Raw genomic sequence first — 18,961 nt, forward strand, 5'->3', positions numbered from 1 at the left:
ACAGAAACTAATACAGTCCACATGGTTTTTACAGCCCTATGCATCGCCAAGAAAACGGTCCTCATGAACTGGAAAAATAAAAATAATCTTAATCCTAATCAATATAAAAACCATCTAATAGATCACATTAGTCTCGATACAACCTCTGCCACCACATTAGATCAATCCCTCTGGGCTCCTTTGATCGGCTCCATAGCTATTGTGGTTGATGTGGAGGTTGGGACGGGCTTAGGGCGCCTGGAGAACCCCTAGAGACGTTATCCCTGGAGGGCTTAACCCGGGGGTTGTGGTCATAACCTGGTTAGTGGCTCTGGTCGCTCTTAGAGGGTGCATTTCATAATTAGTGAGACAGTAAAGGTTTGGTATATGCAAAGAAACATACCCCAGTTATATAACACCATGCTGGAAAAATAAATACTTTGGATTAACAAAGTGAGGCTACTGCCCGTTACTCTTTTCTTCCAAGAATACTTAAAACAGTTGACAATTAACAATAAAAAGAATCTGACCTGATGCTGACATGGATACTTTTGCAGGTTTTATTACTCTGTCATGAAGCTCATTTATCTACCATGTCACGAATATGAGTCGAGTTTGTCCAGGAATTTAGGGAAAGGTTCGTTCAAACCACAAACAAATAACCATGTGGTGAAAAGAGCATTACAAAGACGTCGAAAACAAACCAGCCAGAGGAAATGTGCTTGTGCTTAAAAAAAACATGGCAAAATATACTACGGGTAAACGTGAATCAAAACTGACTTTATAATATATGCATCATGAGAGAACTGCTATTAAAGAGGATATCTGATCTTGATTCTGCCAAGAGAAAGGTCAAGGTTTAGCTGCGGCGACTGTACAAAATCATTTTCTCCTGCGTTGCTGTGGACTCCTCACTCAATACTTCCCCTTTCTCAGGTCCATGTGCCTCTGCTGAAGTTCCTGATTTTCTTCCTTCTGTGCCACCACCACATCTTCACCAGCGTACGCCCATCCAGGAAAAACATTCAGACCACGATGTCTGGATCACCGTGGTGTTGTCACATAAGGTACAATCAGAAGGCACGTTGCTTCTTTCAGTGTCACTCCTGCCTCTGTATCACACCCACACATACAGCCTGTATGCCATCTTGCTTCAGTTTACCACCCTCAGTTTAAAACTGGATTTGTGTCAACTCGATTTACAGATTTTCTGATTTTACAAAGCAACTTTATCCTCATTGACAGAAAACATTCTGGGCAGAATACAGTCAAAAATCTCAGAGAAAAACCCAACAATCATATGACCCCCTATGAGCAAGCACTTTGGCGACAGTGGGACGGAAAAACTCCCTTTTAATAGGAAGAAACCTCCAGCAGAACCAGGCTCAGGGAGGGGCGGGGCCATCTGCTGTGACCGGTTGGGGTGAGAGAAGGAAAACAGGACAAAGACATGCTGTGGAAGAGAGACAGAGGTTAATAACAGATATGATTCAATGCAGAGAGATCTATTAACACATAGAGAAAGGTGACTGGAAAGGAAAAACTCAATGCATCATGGGAATCCCCCAGCAACCTACACCTATTGCAGCATAACTAAGGGAGGATTCAGGGTCACCTGGTCCAGCCCTAACTATATGCTTTAGCAAAAAGGAAAGTTTTAAGCCTAATCTTAAAAGCAGAGATAGTGTCTATCTCCCGAATCCAAACTGGAAGCTGGTTCCACAAAAGAGGGGCCCGAAAACTGAAGGCTCTTCCTCCCATTCTACTTTTAAATACTCTAGGAACAACAAGTAAGGCAGGCCAAGATTAGCAGGCCAACATGGCGGCGCGCTAGGTCGCAGCGGCCACACCGGGTCCAAAACCATGGTGCGATTTCATTTTTAACTTAAGTTCTATTCGAGTTTGGTCTATTATAGAGCTGTAATGTGCGTCGGAACAACAGTCAAACACATCTACAATCATCAACAACTTCTGGATTTAGAAAAACACCATCAAACTCAGCCAGATGGAGACACGCTGGAGAAACTGTGCCGCTGCGGCATTCTGCAAGCTACGAACAAACGGGCTACAGAGCCACAACATCTCAGCATCCGCCCGGAAGTACATCGAAAACAGTGTGCAATGATGGTACTGTGATAATCATCATTGCTGTTTACATCCCACCTAGTGCTAGCACTAATGCTAAAGCTAGTGGAGCACTCAATGAACTCTAGAGGATTATCAGTGATCTGCAAACAGCCCACCCTGATGGCTTCTTCATTGTCGCTGGGGATTTTAACAACGCCACACTTAAATCCATTCTACCCAAATTTCACCAGAACATTAACTTTGCAACAAGAGGAGACAATATGTTGGACCTTGTTTATACAAACATCCAGCATGCATACAAGGCTTCACCCCTCCCCCACATCGGACAATCAGACCACATCTCCGTACTTCTCACCCCAGTCTATAGACCCATCAACCAACGGATCAGACCAACCTTCAGAGAGGTGAGAACATGACCAGAGGGGGCCATACCTGTTTTGCAAGACTGCTTTGAATGCTCAGACTGGGATATATTTAGAGAAGCTGCTACATACTCAGACACCGTGGACCTGGAGGAGTACACAACCTCAATGACCAGCTACATCAGCAAATGCATTGAGGATGTCACTGTCTCCAAGACTGTCATCACCTATGCAAACCTTAAACCCTGGTTCTCTGCAAAGCTACGCAACCTGATGAAAATCAGAGACTCTGCCTTTAAGTCCAAAAATAGAGAAGCTTACACTACAGCCAGAGCAGATCTATCACGGGCCATCAAAGACGCAAAGCGGCAGTATGCAGATATGATCAACACACATTTCACAAGTACAAAGGACACTCGGCGCATGTGGCAGGGCATCCAAACAATCACGGGCTACAAGCCAACACCTCCAGCATGCAGCAGTGATCCCTCTCTGCCAGACCAACTAAATTACTTCTTTGCACGTTTTGAGACAGAGAACAAAGAGCCAGCAAGGAAGATGCCCCCCTCCCCCAATGACCAAGTACTTTGTCTGTCCACAGCAGATGTCAGGATGACACTTCGCAGAGTAAACCCGCGAAAGGCTGCCTCCCATTGACAACATACCTGGCCGGGTGCTTCGGGAGTGTGCTGACCAGCTCGCAGGCATCCTCACGGACATCCTAAACACATCACTAAGCCCAGCTGTGGTACCTGCATGCCTCAAAACCACAAAAATCATCCCAGTGCCAAAGAAGTCCACTGTGTCCTGCCTCAATGACTACCGGACGGTGGCACTTACGCCCATCATCACTAAGTGCTTTGAGAGGCTGGTATTGAGGCACATGAAAACTCAGCTTCCACTGAATCTGGACCCGCTACAGTTTGCTTATTACCAAAACCGCTCCACAGATGATGCCATCTCATCTGCTCTTCACCTTTCTCTCTCCCATCTCGACAAAAAGGACACTTATGTCAGAATGCTGTTTATTGACTTCAGCTCAGCATTCAACACAGTCATTCCCCAGGAGCTGGTAAAGAAGTTGGACTCACTAGGAATAAACACCTCCCCCTGCAATTGGATCTTGGACTTCCTAACAGACAGGCCCCAGTCTGTCTTCATAGGAAATAAAACCTCCAAAGTCGTCAGACTGAGCACAGGATCGCCGCAGGGCTGTGTGCTTAGCCCACTGCTGTTCACCCTGCTAACACATGACTGTACTGCACAGTACAGCTCAAACCACATCATCAAGTTTGCAGATGACACAACAGTGGTGGGTCTCATCACCAACAACGATGAGTCTGAATACATAGGGGAGTTACAACAACTGGTGGACTGGTGTCAGAATAACAACCTGTGTCTAAATGTTCAGAAGACTAAAGAGTTGGTTGTTAACTTCAGGAAGACCTCAATGGCCCACACCCCACTGCACATCAACGGATCTGCTGTTGAGATGGTCAACAGTGTGAAGTTCCTGGGTGTGCACATATCAGCCGATCTCTCCTGGAACCTGAACACCACCACCATCATGAAGAAAGCCCAACAACGTCTTCACTTGCTTAGGAAACTGAAGAAGGCCAGTCTCCCTCCTCCTATCCTCACATAATTTTACTGGGGAACCATTGAGTGTCCTCTGCTGCTACATCACTATCTGGTACGAAAACTGCACCCTCGCTGAAAAGAAGTCTCTGCAGCGGATAGTGAGGACAGCAGAGAGGATCATTAGAGGGCCTCTCACATCCACCTCCCAACTCTATGACAGACACATCATCCGACGTGCGAACAGCATAGTGAGCACACTCTCCACCCCTCACATGCACTGTTCTCCCTCCTTCCATCTGGCAGACGGTTTTACAGCATCAAAACCGTGACGACCAGACACTGGAAGAGCTTCTTCCCCCAAGCAGTCAGAGCCCTCACTCACTACCACAAGAGGACTGATATAAACATACACCTCTACAAACACCTTACAATAATCATCAAAAGACTCAAAAACAACAAAAACTTCCACAAATCCACTACAAACTGGACCTGGGAACAGCATGCTTATTTCCACACTCAGTCACATAGTTCTGAACACATCTAAATTATATTATATTTGCACATTTTGCATTTTGCACATGTCTTTGTCATGTCTCGTCAATAATATCCCGACAATAACTTGAAACTGGTATTTGATACCTACTGCACATTCCACTTTGTATTGTCTCTGTCCTGTCTTTGTTTATCTTTGTTTATCGTACAGGTAATATTTAGGGGTGCAACAATACTCGTATCGATATTGAACCGTTCGATACAGTGCTTTTGGTTCGGTACGCATGTGTATCGAACAATACAAAATTTTTAATTTATTTTATCAACTTTTCTTCTGACGATGCTGTCTGTGTTGAGAGCTCAGTGGATCTGCGTTCAACTTATCCGCCTAGGCTGCACTGTCGAGCGCAGATCCACTGAGCGCAGCGCAAGCTAGCAAGACAGAAGCTAAGCTCGTTGCAACATGGCAAATTGAACCTCCCCCACCCTCATTCAGATATGGCCTTTGGAACTATTTTGGTCTTCATGTGAAGCATGACGCTGATGGTAAGCGCGTCATGGACAAAAGTAAAACAGTATGTCGGATGTGCCACGCAATACTCAATTACATTGGTGGGAACTACTGCGTTAGCGCAGTTTGCTTGTTAACGTGTTGACGCCGTCCAGCCCCACGCACGGGGCGATCCGCGGTAGCTCGTTAACCGAGATTTGCCGTGTTGTGGCGTTAACGTCATTTCAACGAGATTAACGCTGACAGCACTAGTGGGAACACAACGAATATGGCTGCACATTTACTCCGACATCATCTTAGTGCAAAGACAAGTGGACAAAAACAACAAGCACGCATGCTACAGACTTTACCCGAGTCATTTAGACAGCCGTTAGCACATGATTCTCCTTATGGGGACCTGATATGTTTAATATGCTGCTGAGAATATACCCCAGAAGAAGCGTATAGTATAGCTTTTATTTTGGAAAGAGCCATTTCTCTGTAATAAACTCTCTTTTTCCAAAGATGAGGGATTTCTCAATCAGATATTTATTTTTTTATTACTTTGTTGTTTCAGCAACATTAAATTTAAAAACTGTACTTTTGAGTTAAAATATATATTTATAATTTTAATAAATGACAAATTAAAAAGGCATGAACATTTTTTTGTATCGAAAAAATATCGAACCGTGACACCAAAGTATCGAACCGAACCGTGAATTTTGTGTATCGTTGCACCCCTAGTAATATTGTATAGTTACCATTATGGTATTGTATAGAATTGTATAGTTAGTAATTAGTACCTTTTCATCCCTTAATTTTTACCAAAACGTAGCATGTTATTTATTTGTAATTCCTAGTTTTATATCTCTTGGAGATATATCCTTTGTATATTTATAAATGCACCATGGGGGGCTTAGGGTGAAACAGCATTTCGGTACACTGTATACTGTGTATACTACTGTGTTGACAATAAATCTCTTGAATCTTGAATCTGAAGTAAGCCTGCAGTGCGAGAGCGAAGTGCTCTAATAGGGTGATATGGTACTACAAGGTCATTAAGATAAGATGGGGCCTGATTATTTAAGACCTTGTATGTGAGGAGCAGGATTTTGAATTCAATTCTGGATTTAACAGGAAGCCAATGAAGGGAAGCCAATACAGGAGAAATATGCTCTCTCTTTCTAGTAGGGATGGGTATCGAAAACCGGTTCTTGTTGAGAACCGGTTCCCACTGTTTCAATTCCTTGGAATTGTTTGGCATTTTTACAAACGATTCCCTTATCGATTCCAGTCGCCCCGAATGACGTCACCACGTTGCGGAGCGTCATTTACCTGGCAGGAAACATGGCGCCTAAGTGGCTCAAACACTCAAAAGTTTGGTCATACTTTACGAGAACGGATGACAACAGGGCAACTTGCAATACTTGCAAAGTAGATATTTCATTTAAGGGAGGAAACACTACGAATATGCAAAAGCATTTGTTCACAAAACACGCGATAACCTCAAATGAATGTCGTGTTTTTAATTCCGCTCCGGACTCGTGAATCTCAACCCAGCAGCAGCGGTAACGTTTGCACGTCCTCTTCCGTTAATGCGGCAGGTAAATAATCAACTAACAGTGCATATTATGTTAGCGCGATCTGCCTTATTACAAAACCTGCCATTACTGTGCGCTGCATTTAGGTGACCATGATGAGAGAGACAGACAGAGTCTGGCTGGCTCAGATGCTGGCATTTCTCGCTGCAGTCTACCGGTAGCGTCTCCTTTCAGGCCAGGATAGACAAATGTCACCGAGCAGTGACTAAGTTTGTGGTTAAAGGCATTTGCCACAGCAGATGCCCCGATTTTCGGTAAGTGACTGTGTTTAATTGTAGGCAGGGACATTACTGGATATTCTTGTGTAATTGCTACAGAATAATTTGTGTTATACTTTGTTATTGCTACAGAAGAATATTGATTTTATTATTTTACATTTACAATTTTTTTTTCCCGGGGTCCCTGTGACACCCCATTGAAGAGCCATAGGCTGTGGATCTCTTAAGATCTCACTGTTGGGTTTGTAAGGCCATGTTACTCCTAAATTTCTATCTTGTTCAAAGAGAAAATATAAAACAAAGTTCTAAGCTTATCGACCTTAGTGTTCTCTTTTTTAAAAAATAAGAATCGATAAGAGAATCGATAAAGAATTGAATCGTTAAACAGAATCGAAAATGGAATCGGAATCGTGAAAATCTTATCAATACCCATCCCTACTTTCTAGTCCCTGTCAGTACTCTTGCTGCAGCATTTTGGATTAACTGAAGGCTTTTCAGGGAGTTTTTAGGACATCCTGATAATAATGAATGACAGTAGTCCAGCCTGGAAGTAATAAATGCATGAACTAATTTTTCAGCATCACTCTGAGACAGGATATTTCTAATTTTAGAGATGTTGCGCAAATGGAAGAAAGCAGTCTTACATATTTGTTTAATATGTGCGCTGAAGGACATGTCCTGGTCAAAAATGACTCCAAGGTTCCTCACAGTGTTACTGGAGGCCAAGGTAATGCCATCCAGAGTAAGAATCTGGTTAGATACCATATTTCTAAGATTTTCAGGGCCGAGTACAATAACCTCAGTTTGATCTGAATTAAGAAGCAGAAAGTTAGCGACCATCCAGGTCTTTATGTCTTTAAGACATTCCTGCAGTTTAACTAATTGGTGTGTGATACCTGGCTTCATGGACAGATAGAGCTGGGTGTCATCTGCATAGCAGTGAAAATGTATGCTGTCTTCTAATGATGCTGCCTAGGGGAAGCATGTATAATGTAAATAGAATTGGTCCTAGCACTGAACCCTGTGGAACACCATAATTGACCTTAGTGTGTGAAGAGGACTCTCCATTTACATGCACAAATTGGAGCCTATTAGATAGATATGATACAAACCACTGCAGCACAGTACCTGTAATACCTACAGCGTGCTCTAATCGTTCTAGTAGGATATTATGGTCGACAGTATCGAACGCTGCACTGAGGTCTAGCAGGACAAGCACAGAGATGAGTCCACTGTCAGAGGCCATAAGAAGATCATTTGTAACCTTCACTAAAGCTGTTTCTGTGCTGTGATGAGCTCTGAAACCTGACTGAAACTCTTCAAATAAGCCATTCCTCTGCAGATGATCTGTTAGCTGTTTGACAACTACTCTTTCAAGGATTTTTTATATGAAAGGAAGGTTGGAGATTGGCCTATAATTAGCTAAGACAGCTGGGTCTAGAGATGCTTTTTAAGTAAAGGTTTAACTACAGCCAGCTTGAAGGCCTGTGGTACACAGCTGATTATTAGAGATAGGTTGATCATATTTAAGATTGAAGCATTAATTAATGGCAGGACTTCTTTGAGCAGTTTTGTAGGAATGGGGTCTAAAAGACACGTTGATGGTTTGGAGGAAGTAATTATTGAAGTTAACTCAGAAAGATCGATTGGAGAAAAAGAGTCTAATTGAATAGCAAAGGTACTAAAAGTAGCTGTAGATAATATTACATCTGTGGGATGATTATTGGTAATTTTTTCTCTAATGATAAAAATTTTATTTGTGAAGAAGTTCATGAAGTCATTACTAGTTAACGTTAAAGGGATGGTTGGCTCAATAGAGCTCTGACTTTTTGTCAGCCTGGCTACAGTGCTGAAGAGAAACCTGGGGTCGTTCTTATTTTCTTCAATCAGTGATGAATAGTAAGATGTTCTGGCTTTGCAGAGGGCTTTCTTATGAAGCAACAAACTATTTCTCCAGGCTAAATGATGATCTTGTCATGGTCCTGGGTCGTGTGACCCAGTGTTTGAGTTTTTTATGTATCTTTGGTATTCATTTGTGCCCTAGTTTAGTTCATCTAGTTAATTTCTAGGTTGCTGTTTAGTCCTTTGTTTCTTAGTTGTTTATGCCATCTCCTCCTGTACTCTGTCTCCCTGGTTCGTGCGTCTACCTGTCATGCGTCATGTCTGTGTGGTTATGTTAAGTTCATGTCATGTCTAATCTCCATTTTTCCTGTTTTACTTTGAAAGTCTGTGTCCAATGTCACTTCTCCTGTCCTGTCTTTAGGTTCATGTGTGTCAGCTGTGCTCCCATGTGTGGCCACTTCCCTTGATCATCCCTTATGTCTATTTAGTCTCTGTGTTTCATTCAGTCTGTGTTATATTGCTGCTTCTGTTCGGTGGTGTCGAGCCAAACGGACTTTAACGTGTGTTTGAACGAGCTGACGGTTCACTCGTTAAGCTGAAAGAAAGATGCTTTAATCACAGGAGTCACACATGTGTCCACTGTACCATCTGGGAACTCTTCTTGTTTAGCACTCGTAATAACACAAACACTAAATCCTCCTTCTCTTGTGCTGTTTTGTAGCAGTGTATACACCTGAGACTGTCACCTGTCTGTCTGTCCTGCACTCTCTCTCTGTTTCTTTCTCTCTGATTGTGGAATAAAAGTATGAACATGTATTTATAAGTTACACTTGTGTTTGAATCCTGCAGCTTATCACACATTTGATTTCCATGTGTGACAACTGCAAGTGTCCAGAGTGAGGACAGACTGAGGGACCCACTGCTGCACATCATCTGTGAGGCTTTGCACCCCTGATGATCCACCAGGACAAACTCAGCAGTGTGTGAGGAAGAGGAGGAGGAAGAGCCAGCAGCAGCTGACAGATGGAGAGAATAGACAGACTGTTTCCTGTTTGTGAAGGACTGCTAGAAAAGTTTAACATAACTAATTATCTGTCCTGAATCAGTCTTATTAGGTAATGTTCAAATAATGTTATCATTCCAGTGTTTTCAGTGTGGGAGAAAGTACTCAGGGCCTTCAAGTTACACACTATGAAAGGCAGCAACAAGTTTAATGTTCAGAAACCTAAAGTATGTATCAGCAGCAGAATGGAGCTAAAAATAAATGTTTGTTTCAGTTCTATGAAGCTTTGAGTATTTTGGATTAGTAGTACTGCTGTGTTTGTTGCATCATATTGCTGTAATTGTTTATATGCTTTATATATTCTGAGCTAAGTTGATCTATAGTGTTACATCATATTCTATAAGGATGTTATGTGTTTGTTTACTTTCTGCCCAGTTTGACCCATTTAGCAGAAGTCAGCCTGTTTAAGGCTCTGATATCTATTCTGTATGACTTAAAGCAGTTATGACATGGTCTGATTTTCTCACCCAATAAAGGAATATTTCATATATCAGTCTACTCTTCATTCTATCAGAAACAGTTATCACAGCTCGTACATTTTCTTTTTACACATATATGTAAGCATTGAGCCAAATTTAGTAATGCCAACATACTGAAGGAACAACATTTGTCTCTTGTATATAATACATCTATATATACACTGTCAAAGATACTTGTCTTTGAGTGAAAATTTAAGGTGATAGGACATATAAATAACTGCAACTTGAATCTTTACTGAAGCTCAGTATTTGACACAGAGTTCACTCACATGTGCTGTACCAGTGTACCTGCACGTGATGTGTCAATAGAAGTGATTTGATTTGAGAGTTCAAACTCACTGCTGTAATAACTTATAATGATTAATATAATAACTATAATATTGGCCATCTCATATTTACACTGACTTTAGTCTCATGAACAACATTAACTAATTGTTATTTACTAGCTAATCTTAAATGACTGTTCAGTACAGAAATGAAGCCCAACAATCATGTTTTACAGTCCCGTGGTCTCAGCCTCAGATACTTATTAAATCACACAAAGCTCGTGTAGAAACAAACAAATGAACAAAATATGTTCTCCTTCATTTCTGTCAACCACACGTTTCCAGCTATCATGGTTGCTAGGCAACCTGGGCAGCGCAACGGAGGCTAGACCGTCCCATTTCACAAGCTTCGCACTTCCGGCCTTAGCGGTCTTTGAGTACGCGGCCCTTGAGGACCGTTGAGGCTGCGTACTTTAAGGCTGCAGACCCTGAATTGGGATACAGCCATAGTCATAGTTTTCTGAGTCTTCATACTTTATCACAGTATCAGTTTCCCAGTTTAGTTATAGTTTAATTCAGTCACTGGGCTTCTGCCTTGTTTGAACTCTATGTCATCAGCCATAATAAAGGCTCGCTTTCAGTTTAAGTTCACCCCCGTCTCCTCACCTGTGTTTGCACCTGGGTCCGCCACGTACACCTCCGCATGGTCTGTCTCCACAGACCGTGACAGATCTTCTGAATTTGTGACACGCCATTTCCTCTCCAGCTTGCATTAAAGATCTCTCTGAAAATATATACCATTGGCCCATAAATAAAACAAATTCTCAATATTCAAGAAGATAAGGTATTGCTTAAAACTTTTTCAGACAACTTGACAGGTAAAAATGCAGCCAAAAGAATGAACTGATTCATTCGAAAGGAATCTTCAGTCAATGAAGAAGTGATTTGAGTTACAAAATGTTTCTCCCACTCAAATTGCAATGCCCAGATGAACAGAATCAGCTATCTGCATTTCCTTACCTGGATGACTGAGCATGCATCAAGACATCACATTAGATAGTTGTCAGTGTATTTAGAGGAGTGTGGCAAAGCTTGTCAAAACTGATGTCAAATCACATCAGCATCAGGTGTCAAATGGTAGAACTGACACACCAAATCAACAATTCTGAGAGCCTGCAGTGTGTGAATGAGGAAATAAGACTTGGGGCTATTTGATCTTGAACTAAAGATAACTTTAGTTCAAGATCAGGTTGAACTAAGGTTCTCAGATTTATACTGTTACCACGGAGGATAGACACTAACAGAACTTTTTATATGTTGCAGAACAGATGTAGCCTCATGTCATTGTGATGTAAAACATGAATAGGAAACATGAGGACATCAGCTTGTAAGCTATAAGTACGTGAACAAACTGTAAATGACTTATGGTTCAAACTAGCATCTTTTACTGTTAGTTCATCTATAGATTCGGCATCAAAAGTAACAAATTCTTGACTTTGACATAATTATGATATTTACGGGTCAATGTGAAGCACTTCTGTTTGAGCTGAGGTGGAAAATGGGTGCAGCTACTCTGCTGTACAGGAGGAGGTGTCGTTGCATTGTAAATCTCCCATAGTGGAATTTATAATAAAAGAAGCTTCTTAATGTGTAAATCAATCCACAGCAGAACAAAAACACAGGAATGAAATTAATACACCAGAGGTCTGGACCCTGTTAAACTGATGAGTGTATAACACTATCATAATCTCATGTAAGCTTGTCTACTATGTGCAATGATCACAAAGCAAAGAGCCAAAACAGTGACAGGAAAGCCAGTAGCTATGCTGAATAAAACCTGCAAAAATAAAAAACTGAATCCAAACAGTCTCAACAAATCAAGAGTTTATGAAAGGATGGCAGGTGAATGATACAGAAGTAAATATCTGACAGCATTCTAGTAGTTTTGCATGTTGTTGCTGAATCACTTAAGATGTAATCACAATAAAACAATCAATTATTTTCCCACATGAATTTTTCATAGTTGACATAATGCTGATCAGCTTTTACATTGTTTTATGCGACAGAAGAGAAAAGAATACAACCACTAGTATAAACATTTCAGGATGGTCCCATAGTCAGTCACGACCCACAGACTGCCACGATCATAGCTCACATGGCTGATGCGAGAGGGCATTGGTATTTGGGTCCAGCTCGTGCCTTGTGGAGTGCTGCTGTCGATGCCTTGTCTGTAGAGAGAAGACACTGATACTTAAATCATTGAATCTGCAACTCTAACTGGATCTGTTTTATTTGTGCAACTGAGCTTTGGCCTCAACTCCTCACCATATTATTTATTCTGAGTTAAGAGTTGTAAGTGTCATGGTCCTCGGTCTGGTGATCCAGTGATAATGTTTTTGATTATTTCATGTTCTGTGATTTTGGGGTTTCTTGTGGTCTAGTCTGTTGCATTTCTAGCTCCTTTGGTTATTCCTTAGTATTTTTGGTGATTTCTAGTCTTTAGATTTTGTTAATGTTCTGTGTTACATCTAGTTATCGAGGTTTCTATGTTCGTGTATTTCCTGTTTTATTTTGGTAGTCTCATGTCCTGTGTTAGAGTTTTCTGTTTTGCTTCCTTCCTGTCTCGTGTGTCAGATTAGGTTCAGCTATGTCTCTCTTCTGTATTTATTGTGTGTTTTCCTTTGTTCTTTGTCGGGTCGTCTGCATTTCCTCTGCTCTTCTTCCCTCCACATTTCCAGGTTTCAGGTTTTCTAGTTCAATGTTTCAAGTTTCATGTTCACCTTTCCCAGTTTAGGTTTTGTTAGTTCCCTTTCTGCCATTTGTTTTGTAATATTTGTTGCAGCCCTAAATAAAGGCTTGCTTTCTGTTAACATCCACCTCCCTCTCCATTTGTCTGCATTTGGGTCCGCATTCTCTTCTCTCCACGCCATCTGCCTTAGCAAGCGTGACAGGAAGAGGTAAATATGTTTAACAGATGTGAAAATTGAGATTTCTATGATTTCTTTTAAGTGAACACCTAAATGTATTATAGAGGAGAGACAGATCATTCAAAGAATCCACAACTGAAATCTGAAAATTCTGTAACGACAAAGATAACCAGAGGAGTATAATTTATGAGATACAGAAACTATGATTGTAAGTAAACATTAATACTTTTCTTTTGTAGCATTTGACTGGTGATTCTACACATGAACATTTTATGGCTCAGTGATCATTACAATGAAAGTCGCTTCTAGAAAGATTTAAGCACAAACTGCCTTTGTGAGCAATTCATTATTCATTTGTGGAGAGGTCATTCTAAGGTTGAAGAGCAAAATAGTGGTTGATCCATTGCATGGATAACAACAGAGAAGTCAAAAACATAACCTGATTCAAACAGAGACTGAAAGAGTCACAAAGCAAAAAGAAAGAACAGAAATACTGCCAGGGCTCGTTATAAAATGCTATCAGACTAGATTAAGTGTTTACCTTTTGTAGACATCTCCTCCTCTATTTACAACAAAGACGCTTCCATCAGTCCCAATTTCAACCTTTACTGCAAGACCATCCACTAGGGTCCAGCCACTGATGCCACAGGTGCTCGGTGTTACTTTCTGTCATAAAAAGCAAATGTGGTGAGATGTCATGATCATACAAATAACAACACAAATGATCATTAAAATAAAGAATTTACTGTGAAGTAGATTTTTTCAGCTGAGTTCACTCCCCAGCATCCATATTTTGTGCTGCAACTGAAATACATTAAAGCCCCAGGCAGGGTTGTCCAGCTCAGGGTGCTCTGTTCCCTGTAGGCTGAGGCAATGGTGTTTTGCAGACAGTGGATGGTGGAGGTGTCAGTAACTCCCACCACCTGACCATCACCTCCAGCATCCACCTGCTGTAAACTCTCACCTGAAGACACACAGAGGTACAGATCATTCATTCAAACATCTGCTACCGCGCACACTCTGCTGTGTTAAGTCTGTGATAAAGCTCACCATTCACAAAAACAAAGCTGCCAGCTACGTATTTGTAGACCCTGTTGTTGAGGTCAACACCCCAGATTCCTGCAGGTCCCACTGAGACATGCTTGAGGGTGAGTGAGCCCATTTTGTACCACTGTGATCCAATCAGGAAGTATGCATAATTGTTGCTGTCTGTCATCACGACGTTCCCCTGCCCAGCATCAATCTGTACAGCAGGAAACTGCTGTGGACCCTCCATGCAAGTGCAGCCTGTGAAGAGAAAACCATCAGTCATATGAATGGAACCTTTATTTATTTTAAGAATAAAAATAATTTGTTTCTTGGTTGGTTTAAACAAATATAGTAAACGATAGTATAGTTTTATTTTAAAAAACTGGACTTACCATGACTGACTGACAGGTAGTTTAGCATTAGCAGCAAGGCTGCGATAGCTTTCATCTTGTTTCCGAGTCTGTCTGCTGCAGGACACTTCTGGGTGTGTTACTGAATGTTTGCTGAGCTACTGCACTGCACTGTTTGCGTGCGTGTGCATTTTATAATTTACCAATTATTGTGAAACAGGAAACAGACTTTCTGCCTTTTTTGTCTTTTCTTTTTTTTACAATTTAGGCAAAGGAGGAAGTTGTGAAAGAGGGATTTTTTCAAGTATAACCACAAAGCAAAGACTGAGGATTCTTCCAAGATAAAATGATTTCCATAAAACATACAAACCTTCCTGGGACATATTTCTATTTGTTGGGGAAAGTTACTGGTGGCAACTTAACTTTACTTTGAAGTTATTCCATCTTAGTAATTAGTATTAGGTCCAAGCTACTCATGATTCAAAATCATCTTTTGGTTGTTTATATATTGAAAACCCTATTTGTGCAGCTCTCTTGACATAGATACCCTAATCTCTGTTCCTTTCATGGGGTCTTACTTTAGATCCTGAGTTCCACCATACTACCGCAGGTAAAGTTGTTAATAGTACAACAATAGCTGAGGCTGTGATTATGACTCAATTCCAGACTCTGTAAATTCAAACCAAATCATGGCTGATTCTGTAAATGTCTTTGATTATGTAAGAAGTCTGTGCAATTTGTTTGTCTTCTGTAGAAAATCAAAAAAACAATATCTGTTTTGTCTCCTTCTGCCAAATGGACTACTGCTCTAAAGAAAATTCAAAGAGGATGGAAAAATAGTTTCTTTAAAAAAGCTGTTCAAATGCATTAGTTGTCTTTTTAGAGGCTTTTGGCATATTATGTATGTTATTAACTTTAGCTTTTATTTGTAAATATAATGATAATCTTCAATACTAGTTTGTGGATATAGACCTCCTCCCTAAGGCGGAAGTTTGCCCCTGCTCACTGAGGATGAGGGTTATCCAGAGTAATGAGTTAAAAATCTAGGTATACCATCAAAGACTCACTGAAAAACACTGGTTACAAAACACTTTTAAAAATAGTTCAAAAGTGCTGTCACGAATGAATAGCACATCCCAAAAGAGAAAGCCACAGATGTGGAAAAAATTTGGATTTCTAGAATATTAGTATGAAAGCCATGAATAACTGTTTAGAACAATAGCTCATATCATGATCATTTTGCTTTGTTATAACCAAAAAGATGAAACAGAAGTAAAGAATAAAAGAAAATGAATCAAAGACTTTATTGAAGATATAATCAAGGGAACAAAGTGCCCACTCTGGGTCAGGGACGAGTTCCTGCCCCAAGTGGAGGAGTTTAAGTATCTCGGGGTCTTGTTCATGAGTGACCGGAGAACGACATACAGATTCGTGCTGTGGCTGCAGTCATGTGGACCCTGTACCGATCCGTCATGGTGAAGAGGGAGCTGAGTATAAAAGCGAAACTCTCAATTAGCCGGTTGATCTACACCCCTACCCTCACCTATGGTCACAAGTTCGGGGTAGAGACCGAAAGAACGAGATCACATGAAATGAGCTTCCTCTGAAGGGTGGCTGGACTCTCACTTAGAGATAGGGTGAGAAGTTCAGCCATCCGGGAGGGGCTCAGAGTAGAGCTGCTGCTCCTCCACATCAAAAGGAGCCAGTTGAGGTGGTTCAGGCATCTGACAAGGATGGGCGCCTCCTGGGTGAGGTGTTCCATGCATGTCCCACCAGGAGGAGACCCTAGGGCAGACCCAGGACACGCTGGAGAGTCTCTCAGGTGGCCTGGGGGAGGTGGCTGGGGAGAGGGAGGTCGGGCTTCTCTGCTTAGGCTGCTGCCCCGGTGACCCGGCCCTAGATAAGCGGAAGAAGATGGATGGATGAATAATCGATAACTGTTTTCATAATAAGTCTAATATATATAAAACTAACACCCAGCACGCCCCTGCGGGCGGTTTATCCTTCAAGCTCGGGTCCTCTACCAGAGGTCTGGGAGCTTGAGGGTCCTGCGCAGTACCTTAGCTGTTCCCAGGACTGCGCTCTTCTGGACAGAGATCTCCAATGTTGTTCCCGGGATCTGCTGGAGCCACTCGCCTAGCTTGGGAGTCACCGCACCTAGTGCTCCGATTACCACGGGGACCACCGTTACCTTCACCCTCCACATCCTCTCAAGCTCTTCTCTGAGCCCTTGGTGTCATTGTGGATGTTGGGTATCGAAGAATCCATAGGTCCCACATCCTATTCATGTAACCCCTTCCGCCAGGGTTACTTGCGTAGTAGCATTCCAACAACGCCCTGTTTTTGTCTCTTGCCCACCGATGCCTTCTTGTTCCAGTAGCCCACTTGTCGTCAGGGTGCCCTGGTTCCTCAACACCTGACGTGGACCTTGTTGATCCGGGCGACTTCCGAGCCGGCATGCCTTCATATTTATCTGTCTCGCTCATGTCTGCGGTAGGCTCGCTTAGCATAGGGGGTCTAGCCTTAGGACCCTTACTGGATACAGACGCCCCAGGCAGGAATCAAACTTGCGATCCTCTGCTCCAAAGGCGTACATATATATATATATATATATATATATATATATATATATATATATATATATATATATATATATATATATATATATATATATATATATACATACAGTGTGGGCCATTTATATGGATACACCGTAATAACATGGGAGTGGTTGGTGATATTAAAGTCCTGTTTGTGGCACATTAGTATATGTGAGGGGGCAAACTCCTCAAGATGGGTGGTGACCATGGTGGCCATTTAGAAGTCGGCCATCTTGGATACAACTTTTGTTTTTTCAATAGGAAGAGGGCCATGTGACACATCAAACTTGTTGGTAATGTCACAAGAAAAACAATGGTGTGCTTGGTTTCAACGTAACTTAATTCTTTCATGAGTTATTTACAAGTTTCTCTTTGTTCACAGCCATTGACATGTCGAAGAGGTTAACACGTGAGGAGCGGATTGAAATTGTGTTGATATCTGGTGAACGCAGTAACCGGGTCATTGCAGCAGATTTCAATGCAAGACATCCTACGAGACCACCCATCTCCCATGCTACAGTTAGCAAACTGCTTGCTAAGTTTCGTGAAACTGGATCAGTGTTGGATTTGCCAAAATGTGGACGCAAGAAAACTGTCACTAATGAAGAAACATCAGTGGCTGTCCTAGCTTCATTCAGCAAGAGCCCACAGCGTAGCACTCACCGCATGTCACTGGAGAGTGGCATTAGTCGAACATCCCTTCGGCGGATATTAGCTACTCACAAATGGCACCCTTACAAACTCCAGCTACTGCAGCATCTCAACGAGGATGACCCAGATCGGCGCACAGAATTTGCAGAATGGGCAAAACAAAAATTGGAACAGGACCCTCAGTTCACGCAGAAGATTTTGTTCAGTGATGAGGCAAACTTTTATGTGAATGGTGAAGTTAACAAACACAGCGCTGTCATCGCTGTCATCGCTGTGGACCAGCTGTACGTGGACGGACAGCTCCACCGCGACCCCGACATCACTCCGTGGCTGTATTAACTTCACACCAGATAAGAATCCGCTACACCCTTTCCCCACCCACTCACACTAACTTGCATTAACATCTGTTTAACTTACTAGTATCAAATCACATCTTAGGTGTGATATCATAGCAGAATTAACACTGTCACTCTCCGTCAATGGTTTGATTGGAATGTTTCCGGGGTTTTTTTGTTGTTGTTGTGTTTTTTTGTTTGTTTTTTTTTCTCGTTTTTTCTTCTCTCCTTTTCCCACTCTTGTGTTTATGCTGCTCACCCTTGTCCTTGGTTTCTTTCTTTCTTCTTTCTTTCTTTCACTGCTTCGATCACCTGCTTCCACACTCATCCACAAACAACATCCTTTATTTCGACACATACGCACAGCAGGATCACGCACAGTCATGCGCTCAACGGCAGCACATTTACATCAGTCAGACAGCGCACACAGTCGTATAGGATACACACACTTAAGCCAAGCGTACTCATATTAGTAAATATGCACACACATAGTCAGACTCAGGGAGCATCTCGCCACACATTTTTTCTCTCTCTCCCTCTCTGATCTGTGTTGATTTCGACTGTGTAATTATTGTTGGGGATTTTAACATCCATGTGGACAACCCTCA

General features: G+C 41.8%; 1 protein-coding gene across 1 annotated transcript; it reads right to left on the minus strand.

The window, feature by feature from the left end:
- Window positions 1–12,330: 12,330 nt before the first annotated feature.
- Window positions 12,331–14,919, minus strand: LOC134647081 (fish-egg lectin-like). Its single transcript, XM_063501233.1, has 5 exons — window positions 14,810–14,919; window positions 14,439–14,675; window positions 14,135–14,352; window positions 13,930–14,054; window positions 12,331–12,689 (listed from the first exon to the last, which is right to left on the minus strand). The coding sequence occupies exons 1-5, from the start codon at window positions 14,862–14,864 to the stop codon at window positions 12,548–12,550; spliced, it is 777 nt and encodes a 258-aa protein (XP_063357303.1). The 5' UTR covers window positions 14,865–14,919; the 3' UTR covers window positions 12,331–12,547.
- Between the last annotated feature and the right edge of the window lie 4,042 nt (window positions 14,920–18,961).

Source organism: Pelmatolapia mariae, linkage group LG17 (genome assembly GCF_036321145.2).
Source record: "Pelmatolapia mariae isolate MD_Pm_ZW linkage group LG17, Pm_UMD_F_2, whole genome shotgun sequence".
In the NCBI taxonomy this organism is placed as follows: Eukaryota; Metazoa; Chordata; class Actinopteri; order Cichliformes; family Cichlidae; genus Pelmatolapia; species Pelmatolapia mariae.

Excerpts from the sequence above, each read along its gene's own strand:
- LOC134647081 (XM_063501233.1), bottom strand. The coding sequence starts at position 14,864 with ATGAAAGCTATCGCAGCCTTGCTGCTAATGCTAAACTACCTGTCAGTC. Across the intron at positions 14,353-14,438 it reads CAGCTTTGTTTTTGTGAATG|GTGAGAGTTTACAGCAGGTG; the intron begins GTGAGCTTTATC and ends GTGTGTCTTCAG. Across the intron at positions 12,690-13,929 it reads GGAGGAGATGTCTACAAAAG|ACAAGGCATCGACAGCAGCA; the intron begins GTAAACACTTAA and ends TTCTCTCTACAG.